At 45.0% G+C, this 14,023-nt stretch overlaps 1 protein-coding gene across 3 annotated transcripts in view; it reads left to right on the top strand.

Moving 5' to 3' along the window:
• Positions 1 to 8,492: 8,492 nt before the first annotated feature.
• The window catches only part of MFSD12 (major facilitator superfamily domain containing 12), a 41,204-nt gene continuing 35,673 nt past the window's right edge, over positions 8,493 to 14,023 (top strand). For all 3 annotated transcript variants that reach the window (XM_070943666.1, XM_070943671.1, XM_070943678.1), the window contains exon 1: positions 8,493 to 8,979. In XM_070943666.1, the coding sequence (XP_070799767.1) occupies positions 8,706 to 8,979 (274 nt within the window). In that variant the 5' untranslated portion in view covers positions 8,493 to 8,705. The remainder of the gene's footprint in view (positions 8,980 to 14,023) is intronic.

Below are 14,023 nucleotides of genomic sequence, written 5' to 3'. Positions count from 1 at the left end.
TGCAGGCACCGAGCTACTCATGTATTTTTGCAGGCACTGGTCTACCCATTTATTTTTGCAGGCACTGGTCTACTCATTTGTTTTCTTTTAACACTGATCAGCTGTAGGGCGGCCCTTTGAAGCCCCGCGGCAAGAGTTTAAACAGTTTTTTTCCCCTCTAGCCATCAGCTGGGACTCAGGAGGCAGCAATAGATTGGGGGTGGGGCCAAATAAAAGGTAAGAATAACGTGGGGGGGCCGGGGGGCGGAACCGGGAGGAACCCACCACTGGGGGTGTGTCAAAAAAGCTAAGACAGGATTTACAACAACATGATTGTACTCCACCTCTTGTTTACATGTGTTGTATGTGAGAGGCATGTAAAAAGAGACAAGGCTTTAATTGAAGGGTCACAGCCAGAGTCTTGGCTTAGATTTCCCAGCTTGGTGCCAGAGAGCTACAATCCAAATTAAAGGCTGCTTCTGGATTACAAAATTAGTTCTCTTCTTGGTCCTCCCTCTCAGCGTGTATGACTGAAGCCTGACCTGCTTCATCTGACAAACACAAACGATCACAAGCACATTAAGATTAGATTCCTGATCTGCTCCACTTGGAAAAGATAAAGCACAATCTTTATCTTTTGTTTGAGAGGCATGTAAAAAGAGACAAGGCTTTAATTGAAGGGTCACAGCCAGAGTCTTGGCTTAGATTTCCCAGCTTGGTGCCAGAGAGCTACAGTCCAAATTAAAGGCTGCTTCTGGATTACAAGATAAGTTCTCTTCTTGGTCCTCCCTCTCAGCGTGTATGACTGAAGCCTGACCTGCTTCATCTGACAAACACAAACCATCACAAGCACATTAAGATTAGATTCCTGATCTGCTCCACTTGGAAAAGATAAAGCACAATCGCTTTCACAGAATCTCAGTTACATAATTAACCCATTTTGCAGATTTGCCCAAAACATTGACCAACAAGCTAATCAAAAGGGCTAAAATTTGCACAACAAATCTAAGCTGCCCAAAAGCTCCCATCCATCTCTAATCAAAGTTACAGCTAATCAAGTTGAGAGCATTATACGAATGAAGGTCACCAGGTTCCTATCTGATTAGTGTGATGGTGTGATTGTATCTCTCTTTGTGTGTTTAAGGAGTGGAGCAATGAAGGTCTTATATTTTAAGGGATGGGGGTTCTACCCTGTTTTTTTCATCCTCCCTTCCCTCCCTAATTCTTCATTAATATTGTTCCATTTTGCAGAAAGGATGACAAGGACGAGTTGGAGAACATAGAGATCAAGGGCAGGTAAATATTACTGCTTCAATAGATTTTTAAAAGGCATTTTATGTCTTGGGTATCTAGTGGTGGAGCTAGTCAACATGGTTATTCGTACTCCTCCCACCCAATTATGGGCATGCACAGGTAAATCCTTTACCTACAACAGGGGTCTGCAACCTTAAACACTCAGAGCCATTTGGACCCGTTTCCCACAGAAAACACCGGGAGCCTGGTGGGCGTGGCCAACTTGACATTACTCACTTCCATCAGTCACATGACCCCCTAGCCATGCCTACCCAGCCGGTCATTAGGGCAGAGAACCGGTTGTTAAAAAATACCAGGAACCACAAAACCCTTTTGACATCTCTCTTTCCCTCCCTCCCTCCCTCCCTCTCTGTATCTCTCTCTCTCTGCCCTGGCCGCTTCTCCATCCCCCGCCATCGCCCTTACCTTCTTAGGCCAGGTGAAGAATGACTGGGAGGGGAGGGCGAGGGGCGGGGCCAGCCAATGGTGGGATCATCCGACAGGGAGTCACAGCAGAGGGCCCAAAGAGCCGCATGCGGGTCCAGAGCTGCAGGTTGCTGACACCCGACCTACAACCATTTAGTGATCGAAATTACAATGGCATTGAAAAAAGTGACTTATGACAAGTCTTCACACTTATGATTGTTGCAGTATCCCTTATTGTCACGTGATTAAAATGTTGGTGCTTGGCAACACACATGGATTTACAACAGTTGCAACGTCCTGGAATCATGTGATTGTCAATTGCGACCTTCTCAGCTGGCTTCTAACAAGCGAAGTCAATGCGGGAAGCTGGATTCGCTTAACAACTGTGTGATTCACTTAACAACTGGGGTGATTTGCTTAACCATGACACACACAAAAAAACATAAAATTGAGCATGACTCACTTAACAACGGCCTTACTGCCACGCCCACCAAGCCACGCCCACAGAATTGGTAGTTAAAAAAAAAATGAATTTTCCCACTGCTGAGCTCCATAGTGTTTTATTTTTCCCTCTTTTCTCTACAGCGCTGAGGAAAATGTCTACGAAAACGAAGCAATGGACCCAGATGAGGAGAGTTTGCAAACCAAGATATAGAGAATCATAACAGCATGTAAAAGGTCTCTAAGGGAAAGGAGAACCAGCTGCCATTACAAAATGACTGAATTCGGAATTATCTGAAAGGCCTGGATAAGAATTTCCAGATTCAGGTGTTGTTGTTTTTAATCACCAGCACATCACTGACCCCTCGAAATTAGATGAAACCAAAGCTAGCTCACAATAGCAACGGACGTTGCCAGGGTGGTGACTACGTGAATACAGGTAGTCCTCGACTTACAACAGATAATTTAGTTACTCTTCAAAGTTATAACAACACTGCAAAAAGTGACTTATGTTATGTCCATTTTTCACACTTATGACCTTTGCAGCATCCCCATGGTCACGTGATCATGGGGATCATGATCATGGGGATCAAGGGCCTGGTGGCTCAGCAGACTGATAGCATTGTGATTAACAGCAGCTGTCTGCAATTACTGTAGTTCGAATCTCCCCAGGCTCAAGGTTGACTCAGCCTTCCATCCTTTCTAAGGTAGGTAAATTGAGGACCCAGTTTGTGGGGGCAATAAGCTGACTTTGTATAAATATACAAAAGTATGAAGGCTATTGCTTAACGCATTGTAAGCCGCCCTGAGTCTCCGGAGGAGGGCGGCATATAAATCAAATTTAAAAAAAAAAAAAAAAATTTCAGACACTTGAAAACTGACTCATATTTATGACCGTTGCAGTGTCCTGTCACCTTTTGCGACCTTCCAACAAGCAAAGTCAATGGAGAAGCCAGATTCGCTTGACAACCATTTCACTAGCTTAACAACTGCAGTGATTCACTTAACAACGGTGGCAAGAAAAGCTGTAAAACGAGGCAAAACTCACTTAACAAATGTTTCGTTTAGCAACATCAGTTTTAGGCTCAATTGTGGTAGTAATTCAAGGACTACCTGTATATGTCTATGTTGTTCTCTTGGCAATAATGCAAAAACTGATTTGCAATTTCCTTTATTTCCGGTTGTTGCACATGTTTTCTGAGCTGAGTTTCCCATTCAGGCTAGCAGCCTTGAGTGATCAGGATCCAGGCTTAAGATAAAAGCAAGCCATCTAAATTTACATTACCATAAGAAAGAACGGATGAATGAATACATAAATAAATGTATTAAACTGTCTTCTGCAGAAGCCGTCCAAAGTAAATTGCTTCCTTGCAGTCATCCAATTCTATTTGTTTCTTCTAGCTTGCTCAGCTTTTGCATTATTCGTTATTATTATTTTTTTGTGGGAGATGGTTAAACAGTTATCTGGATCTTTTTGAAAGCTACAGATAGTTCGTTGTGGTAAAAGAGGCCCATGTTGAGAAATGTTTCAGATTGGTCTTGTGAAATAACAAAAAAACCTGCCTATCTACCCATGTCCAAAAGGATGTGGGAATGAAGCAACCGTTTTGCTGAGGTGTCACAAACACCTGAAATACACACTGTGCTTCAATGAAGAAGATCCCAAGGTCATGTGATGACAATTTATAACTTTTTTTCGCCAGAAACCAGCATTTACTTCTGGTTTCCAGCAGTAAACTCCCATTGCAGACACTTGCTTAACGGCCACCAACAAATATGTTGTAAAATTAGGTCTATTACGTGATGTCCTGCTTAATGACTATCATGGCTTATGGTCATAATTCTGGGCCAGTGGTGAAAGCCAAATTTTTTTACTACCGGTTCTGTGGGCGTGGCTTAGTGGGCGTGGCAGGGGAAGGATACTGCAAAATCCCCATTCCTTCCCCACTCCAGGGGGAAGGATATTGCAAAATCCCCATTCCCACCCCACTCCAGGGGGAAGGATATTGCAAAATCCCCATTCCCTCCCCACTCCAGGGGGAAGGATATTGCAAAATCCCCATTCCCACCCCACTCTGGGGCCAGCCAGAGGTGGTATTTGCCGGTTCTCCAAACTACTCAAAATTTCTGCTACCGGTTTTCCAGAACCTGTCAGAACCTGCTGGATTTCACCCCTGTTCTGGGCTCAATTATGATTGTAAGTCAAGGACTACCTGCATCTGGCAGAAACCAGATTGTGGGTGTAACTTTACTTGTCTGTCCTTCCTTCCTTCCTTCCTTCCTTCCTTCCTTCCTTCCTTCCTTCCTTCCTTCCTTCCTTCCTTCCTTCCTTCCTTCCTTTTGGATGCCCATGGTAGTAGGATCAGCCATGATGTATTAAATAAAACTCAACTGCTCTGTAGAACCCATCACACGGAATACATTCACACAACATAATTGGCTTCAAATAAATACAGTAAATCCCATTTCGGTTTACTGTGTTATTTGTAATGTATGAAGGTTATCTTTTTTTTTTTTTTTTAATTTGATTTATATGCCGCCCTTCTCCGGAGACGCAGGGCGGCTTACAATGTGCTAAGCAATATCTAATACAGGACAGGCTGCAAAAATCCGGACTGAAAAAGGGCAACCAAAAACCAGAGTTTTCTGCTCTCTTTGCTGCAATCTGCATCTTTTGGCATTGGAAGCTATCGTGCAAACCAGTTGTACATGTTCATACTGAATTGGATGCAACTTATTTCCAGTAAGTTCCTAAGGACTAGAAACTTGAAATGGTTTTTAAAAGGACTACCTTCTGCATCACGGGTGTCAAACTCAATTTCATTGAGGGCCGCATCAGGGTTGTGTTTGAACTTGGGGGGGGGGGCGAAGTGGGCATGAGTGTGGGGAGCATGGCCAGCTCGACATCACTCGTGTTGGGGATGCTTGTGGTGGCCTTGGCGTTATGCCAGTGAAAACGGGCTCCTGAGCTCCATTTTCGGCTGCGACAGCGTCTTTCAACCCTCTGCCAGCGAAAACAGAGCTCTGTTTTCACTGGCAGAGGCACTGTGGGCTGGTCTTTTGCTGTTTCCAGGGTGACCCCACGGGCCAGATCTAAGCACCCCACAGGCTGGATCCCGCCCCAAGGCCTTGAGTTTGGCACCCCTGTTCTACATTATCATATCCCTGCTGATGGGAAACCCTGGAAGAGGCACCTTAGAACAAGATGCAATGGCTTTTAAATTCCTCTCTTCCCTAGCAAACATGCACAAAGGCTAAGGTTACAAGCCCAGTTAAAAGCGTCAGTAGAAGCGTTGTGGAAACAACTCACTGACACTGAAGCATCACGAGACGCACAGCGTTGATTTCAAGGGCTTTACGCGTTTCCGCACTCTGGAAATTAGATCTGTATGATCGTGTGTTAGATTTCGCTGAACATAAAAGTGGAGCAGAGCCAGCTTCAGGATGATGCACGGAGTCAACCTTTGTTAAGGATATCGGAGTTAGATTCCAATATTTTGCGGGGTACTTTCCAGTGGTGGGTTCCTCCCGGTTCGGCCCGGTTCTGCCGAGCCGGTAGCGGTGATGATATGATGTCACCGAACCGGTTATTTTTGTTCGGAAGCTGGGCCCTCCTGCCCCCCCCTGCATTATTCTTACTTTTTATTTGGCCTCACCCCCAAGCTGTTCACTGCCTCCCGAGTCCCAGCTGATCAGCTAGAAGGAAAAAAAACTGTTTAAACTCTTGCCATGGGGCTTCAAAGAGCCGCCCTACAGCTGATCAGTGTTAAAAGGCAGTGTGGTGGTAGACCAGTGTGCTCGAAAAACAAATGGGTAAACCGGTGTCTGCAAAAACAAATGGGTAGACCGGTGTCTCCAAAAACAAATGGGTAGACCGGTGTCTCCAAAAACAAATGGGTAGACCAGTATCTCCAAAAACAAATAGGTAGACCGGAATACTCCAAGAACAAATGGGTAGACTGGTACAGCTCTGCAAGCAGTTAAAAGCCTGGTAGACCAGTACCTCTGCTAAATCCTAAAGAATTGTAACTTGACCATCACACCACACCCACAATATAAGCCACGCCCACAGAACCGGTAGTAAAAAATTTTAGAACCCACCCCTGGGTTCGTTGCAACTGATAGCACTTCTGAGAATGTTCAGAATAGTAGTTGGTCTGCCTAGATCAGGGATGGCGAACCTATAACACGCATGTCAAAGAGGTTGGGCAAAGGACAGCAACAGCTATTCTTGAAAGCACACTGCATTCCTGCACAATTTTCGGAGGCTGCGGAGGCCCTGTGAGAATGGGATGTGCTCTTGTGCAGCCTCCAGTATGGTAATGTTTAATATAGTCTGGTAAATATGTACAAATATAACAAAAACTCTTGGTGGGGGGAGGCTGAATAATTTTTAAAGTAGAAAGGGGCCTCGAGAGAAAAAAGGTTTAAAAAGACTTTATCTAGGAGAATCCCATTTGAGAATGTTACCAACTTTTCAATGAGGTCTGCGCTTATGTGCCTTTCACAGCAAATCCATTTGCATAAGGGGCAAGTGAGGACTCGACTCTAGTAGAGTTATGAGTACTAGAGTCCTGTCTACTCTATAGGTAGTCCTTGACTTACAACAGTTCATTTAGTAACCATTCAAAGTCACAACGGCATTGAAAAAAGTGACTTATGACCATTTCCCCATATTTATGACCATTGCAGCATCCTCATGCTTGACGAATTTTGACGAGGTCAGTAGACAGACACTTAGCAACTGACTCATATTTATGACTCGTGCAGTGTCCTGAGGTCATGTGATATACCCTTTTGCAACTTCTGACAAGCAAAGTCAATGGGGAAGCCAGATTCACTTAACAGCTGTTACTCACTTAACAACTTGTTACTTGCTTAATGCATTGTAAGCCGCCCTGAGTCTCTGGAGAAGGGCGGCATATAAATTAAAGCAAAAAAAAAAAAAACCTGCATTCAATTAACAACTGGCAAGAAAGGTCTTAAAGTGGGGCAAAAGTCCCTTACAAATGTTTCACTTAGCAACAGAAATGTTGGGCTGGACTGTGATCGTAAATTCAGGACTACCTATATTTCCAGCTGTAAGGCCATGGGGGTCTCAGCTACTCCAGAAGTCATGGAACTACAACCTCCAGAATCCATCTCTATGACGATGCTGGGAGTGGGAGCCCTGGCGTCTCTGTCTGAACAAAAAGCTAAAGATCTGGGGAATCTGTGCAAATCTAAAAACACATGAATAGGGCATAAAATGGACCAAAACTGTGGATAGCAAAAGCATAGGTGAACTTTTGCTTTCTTTGGGTAAGATGGCAACTTGAGGTTCAAAGAACGAGAGCTCTGGAATTCAGCTCCTGGAATGTGGAGCTGGGAGTGTGGAGAGTGCTGATCCATAGCCAAGGGTTGGATATGACTGAACGGCTGACGACAAATCGGAGTCCCCCTTGATGCAATTCATCCAGGAAATGTCTATGGAGATTCTCAGTCATCCAGGTCATGGTTGTCCCAAAGGTGCTTTTTCAAGAGGCTTTCTTGGTTTTCTTTGAAGATGTTTTGCTTCTCATCCAAGAAGCCTCTTCAGCTCTGACTGGATGGTAGGAAATGGAAGGATTTATACTTCTTGCAGACAGCTGGTCATTTGCATTCTTTTAGTGAATCATTAAGGCCACCTGGAGGTTTATCTCAGGGTCACCTGAGTGGCGCAAATGGGTGTTGAGCCTTCTTGGAACTGCTGAAAGGACTGTGTTGTAGATTGGATGTCATACCCTGTCCCTCTCTCTTGAGAGAGGGCTATTCAATTTTGACACAGACGGCCACTTTTACCCCTGTTCAAACCAAGCGGTCCCCTCTGTCCAAAATGTGGACTTTGCTATCTTCAAAAGAGCACCCTTTGTCTTTGAAATGCAGATGGGTTTTGTTCTCCTATGTTGTGCCATGCGTTTATGAAGTGATTGTTTTGTTTCCCCAACCCACAGATCTGCACGTGGCTCACTGCACCTTTACGACATCTACCACGTTGCTCAGTTTGCGTCTGGGTGTTTTATCCTTGAGCTTGGACAGGCTTCTGCCTTAGCGTATTCTTGGCTTTGAATCCGAGAGTCGATTTCGCTTTTACTGGAGAAATTCGCCAACCCGAAAGGCGGAGCGAAGGACACGAAGCCGGCTTCTGGCTAACGCCGAGCCCTCCTTTTGAGGCGAGGCTTCTTCGCAAAGCAGCCTCCCCATTGGCTCCATCCGCCAGGCCGTTGGAGGAGGCGCGCTTATCTGCCCCGGGGCGGAGCCAATTGGGGGCGCCGCGGTGCAATCTAAGTGGTTACGTCGCCGGCCACCAACGGGGGGGGGGGGGTTTCCCCGGAGGCGATAAAAGCGGCTCTGCGGTCGCATGGCTGGGCTGATCCCCTCAGGGGCTACAATTCTTCTTATTTTTCCCGCCCGGGCCGGACCTGGGCGCTTCTCCCGCGCGCTCCAGCTGATGCGCCCTACCGGTGCGCTTTTACGCACAGCTGGGGCCATCGGGTTCCAGGCCCCGGCGCTGTGAGCCGCGTCTCGCTCTTCGCCTCCCCGGCAGGATGGACGCCCCGGCGCCGCCGCCGCCGCTGCCCCTTCGCGACCGGCTGAGTTACTCGGTGGGCCATTTCCTGAACGACTTGTGCGCCTCGATGTGGTTCACCTACTTGCTGGTTTACTTCCATTCGGTGCTGGGCTATAGCACCCAACATGCGGGGGCGCTGCTGCTGGCGGGGCAGGTGGCCGACGGCATCTGCACGCCCCTGGTGGGCTACGAGGCGGACCAAGCGGGCGGGTGTGGGCGCTACGGGCGGAGGAAATCCTGGCACCTGGCTGGTAAGTCGGACTAATAATAATAATAATAATAATAATAATAATAATAATAATAATAATAATAATAATAATAATAATAATAATAGTAATAGTAATAATAATAATAACACTAGTAATAAATAACACTGGTCGGGCTTTGTCCCAGTTAGACGTAAGGAGGGACGCGATGACCAGAATTTTAAAAGGTGACGCTAAATTGGAGTAAGCTGTTTGGAAAGAGGAAGCGGATAAACAGGAATGAGGAGAGAAGCCTAGGATCGATGAAGTAACTTCGCCGGATCAGATCGAGGGATACTTGTTTTTTCCAGCAAGGGCGCTAACCGTTGTGAAATGAATGAGTAGGGCGTAAAAGTTTAACAACCCTGTCCCGGTTTTGGCAATTTGAAGATGCTGGCTGGGGAATTCTGGGAATCGAAATCCACACATCTTCAAATTGCGGGGGTTGAGAGAAACACCCCTTAATAGCGATCTGCATCTTCTCCAGATAAATGGAGCATCATGCTGACGTTGCTGGAGATTCATGTATTTCAACACCATGACTAGAGATCTGTTGGATGCTGCTTGAGCCCAAGTGAGGTTTGCAACAATTCTCACTGTTCATCCCTAGCCTGTTTTTCTTGTAATTGTTAATTCTAAATATGAATGTTCTGTTTGATTACAGATGAGAACTTTGGCTTATGAGGAGAAATGGGGGTATATCAGAGCGCTGGGCTTTTAACTCTGGGCAACTGGTGGCATGCAGATGGTCAAGACACTCCAGTTGCTTGGCTTCCTGGACAATGTACTGCTCCCTACCATGGAGGCTCCATTTGGAGAGTACATCCATTAGTCTTTAATATAGATTCCTACATTATTATACTATTATTAAGAGCAAAAGCCTCCTTTCCCCGTAACACAATTCAATTCACTGCCATGTGGTCTTGTCATTTGGCTAAAATGATTTTAAAAAGGCAAAGTCAGGGATCTAAGATATTATAGGGTATCCTGCTTGAGGGTTGGACTAGAAGACCTCCAAGTTCCTATCCAACTCTGTTATCTTCCAATCTTCTAATGCCAACTAAGCTTAATTCAGGTAGAGTCTCTCCTTGATTGCGACTTGCTAAGGGAGGGTACCAGCAGAGGAAAGCTGGTTACTGCTGTTATGCTTTGCTCACGTGTTTGCAGGGTGTCAGCTGATTTCTACATTCATGGATGCCCTAAATGATCTCTTGCTTATCTGTTAGAGCAGAGCTCTCTCCAAATGTAGAGATAAACAACAGCTTAGTTTCCTTCTGGACTGTTGAGCATTTAGATTACTATTGCCCATCCTCTTCTTTATGTGTTTACATTATTTATATGACTGTCCATCTCACAGCAGTGACTCTAGCTGGCCTACATAATTAAAGCCAATGTTTAGAACAGACCAAATAATAAACATCTGAGGTTGCCAACAGAAGGTTCTAGGCCTCATAATAAAAACTTCACATGAACCTTCCAGCCCAAAGGTTTGGAGCAAGGATCAGCAACCTGTGGCTCCGGAGCCGCATGCGGCTCTTTGGACCCTCTGCTTTGGCTCCATGTCAGGTGATCCCACCACTAGCTGGTCCCGCCCCTCGCCCTCCCCTCCCAGTTACTCCTCACCTGGCCTGAGAAGGTAAGGGCGATGGTGGAGGATGGAGAAGCAGCCAGGGCAGAGTCGGGGAGATTCAGAGAGAGTGGGAGAGAGAGATACAGGGAGGGGGGAGAGAGAGATGTCAAAAGGATTTTGTGGTTCCCAGTGTTTTTTAACAACTGGTTCTCTGTCCTAATGACCAGCTGGGTAGGTGTGGCTAGGGGGGGGGTCATGTGACTGGTGGAAGTGAATAACATTGAGTTGGCCATGCCCACTATGGTTTTGTGGCTCCCGGTGTTTTCTTTTCTGTGGGAAAAGGGTCCAAATGGCTCTTTGAGTATTTAAGGTTGCAGACCCCTGGTTTGGAGGAATAGCCAGGCTTTGAGTGCCTTGCAAAAAAGGCTAACAAGGTGGAAGCCATCCAGATCTCTTGAGAGATGGAGCTCCACAGGGTAAGCACTGTAAATTACAATGCCTGATTCTAACGGGATGACATTGTTAACGGAAGGAACCAGAGCATGACCTCCCTGCTAAAACTGCTGGGGCGAGCAGAGATGATGAGTTTTATGGTGGTAGCTTCCATTAATGAATAGTGCTTTGTCTGGAACAAGGCTGGCTTTTGTCAAATGTGTCGGGGTTGCTTTAGTAGAGGGGCTCCATTCTTGCAAATTTTAGAAATAGTAATGTTCCCCTTCGATTGCTTTTGCAGAATTGGAAATCCCCAATAATGATGGCAAGACGTTTTGATCAAGGTGTGGTTCGTAGCAAGGCAAGCATCAACACAAGAACCGCAAACCAAAAAAAGAGCCTTGATAGTACAGTGGTCTACGCATCCTGTTATTAACACAGCTGCCTGCAATTTACTGCAGGGTTCGAATCTCGCCAAGGCTCAAGGTTGACTCAGCCTTCCATCCTTTCTAAGGTTGGTGAAATGAGGACCCAGTTTGTGGGGGCAATAAGCTGACTTTGTATAGATATACAAAAAGGATGAAGGCTATTGCTTAACGCACTGTAAGCCGCCCTGAGTCTCCGGAGAAGGGCGGCATGTAAATCAAATTAAAAAAAAAAAAAAAAAAAAACCAATCCCATAAAATGTGCTCAGAGCCTAATAAATGCAACACTAGCACAAAGTACTTAACAGCCCAGTATCTAACATACTTCTTTGGAATAAGACTCAGTGCACAGACATCCAAAGTAATTTAAAGCAGGTGTTAATTTAGAACTGGTATCTAAATAAGAGATTTAACATTCTATACCAGGGGTGTCAAATCCGCGGCGTCAGGTCATGTGATGTATCGTGACTTTTCCCCCTTCGCTAAAATGGGGGTGGGCGTGGCCAGTGCATGACGTATCTGGCCCATGGGCCGTGAGTTTGACACCCCTGTTCTATACCTTTGCCCTAGTCCAGTGTTACTCAACCTTGGTAGCTTGAAGATGGGTGGACTTCCACTCCCAGAATCCCCCAGCCAGCAGCGCTGGCTGGGGGATTCTGGGAGTGGAAGTCCACCCATCTTCAAGCTACCAAGGTTGAGTAACACTGCCCTAGTCAGATAATAGCATCTTCTTTTTTCTACCTCTGATTGTTACTGATGATTTGTGCCATCAAGTTGGGATTGATTCCTAGGGACTACATAGATTCTGTTTTAGCAACGACAGATAGTCCTCAACTTACAATAGCTAATTTAATGACCGTTCAAAGTTACAGCGGCACTGAAAAAAAGTGACTTACGACAATTTTTCACAGTTCTGACCTTTGAAATATCCCCATGATCATGTGACCAAAATTCAGATGCTTGGCAACTGGTTCATACTTACTACCATTACTGTGTCTCAAGATCACGTGATCTGCTTTTGCGACCTTCTGACAAGCAAAGTCAATGGAGAAGCCAGATTCACTTAACAACAGGGTTACTAATTTATCCACTGCAATGATTCACTTAGCAGCTATTGGAAGAAAGGTTGTAAAACAGGGCAAGATTCATTTAACAAATGTCTCACTTTAAGTAACAGAAATTTTGGGCTCAATTGTGGTCGTAAGTCGAGGACTACCTGCATTGCACTGAATATAGGCTCATACGCTTATGAGATTCTTGAAGATTATAATTTGAATAGAATCTTGATGGGGATTTTATTTTTCCAGGCAAGGCAAAAATGCTGGAATTAATAAAGCAATTTTTTTTTTTTAAACAGCTTCCTGGCTTGATGGGAAAGAAACTCATTGCATGCCCAGAGGAGCCAAAATGCTTACATGCAAAACTGACTTGCTTTTTTAATTATTTATCTTAATTTGATCTTCATTACCGTAGTTTCTTCGTTACTTATCCTTTGCCAGCTGCCTTGGAAGGATGGCCTATTTAGTTTAGTAGAAATGTTATTTTGCTCGCTGACGGATACTAAATGCAAGACTAAAAGTTTCATTCTTCTGAAGCGGATGCTGTCCGTTGCCTTCTGCAGCCAGCGTTAGAAAACACTTTGAATGTGTAGGAACATGCTTGAGCTTAAAATAAGTGTAAATTGCTATTTTAATGTGGGTGGTTAATATGAGGATTCCATGGTAACTTTATAAAAGAAGAGCCATTCTTCTTTTCTTAGATGGGAGGTGAGAGGTTGGACAATGCAGTAGAAGAATATCTGATCCTGGATCTCAGTAAACGCATGACTGAGTTTATCACCCTGTTACTCATTTCTGTTTCCTTTCAGTCACATGCTAGAATCTAAAATCCCAATTGCATTGTTCCTGATTCCCGTATTTCACACAAAACAAGCTTGATCTTGAAGTTTTTTTTCCTAGTGAGTCAGCAAAGCAAAATTTTGGCAAAGGAATCTTTTTGCTTGGCTGTAGAAATCGAATAAATAAATACATGAGTATTTCCATTCTGCTCATTCCCAAATCCCCTCCAGCGCAGGGGTCTCCAACCTTGGCAACTTTAAGACTTGTGGACTTCAACTCCCAGCTTTGCTGGCTGAGGAATTCTAGGAGTTGAAGTCCACAAGTCTTAAAGTTGCCAAGGTTGGAGACCCCTGCTCCAGAAGCAGCATAAACAGAGTTTCATCAGAGTGAGCCAAGGAATCTGATATTCATTCCTGTGGATTATTTCCTCCCACTATCATTACATAAGAGTGCAACATTGTGAGGAAGGCCAAGACAGCCAGTTTGGTGTAGTAGTTAAGGTCCTGGCCTAGAAACCAGGCAGAAAAGGATGATTTTGGGCCAGTCACTTCTCAGTCCAACTCACTTCACAGTATTGTTGTAGGGGAAAATAGGAGGAAGAAGCAGTATTGTGTGTGTTTGCTCTTTGAATTACTTATAAATCAATAAACGTGGGATGAAAATCAACTAATCAGGGGAACTTTGTTTCAGTACTCTTGGAGGCAAATAGAGAATTGGAACTCGGCTCTTGCAGGGCCCATTGTAACTGCTGACTGATGGGTGTGCAGATGCTGCCTTGAAGGATT

Source organism: Pituophis catenifer, unplaced genomic scaffold (genome assembly GCF_029215685.1).
Source record: "Pituophis catenifer annectens isolate HBS135680 unplaced genomic scaffold, rPitCat1.0.hap2 SCAF_1, whole genome shotgun sequence".
Classification (NCBI taxonomy): domain Eukaryota; kingdom Metazoa; phylum Chordata; class Lepidosauria; order Squamata; family Colubridae; genus Pituophis; species Pituophis catenifer.
This window is presented reverse-complemented; position numbering and strand designations above follow the sequence as displayed.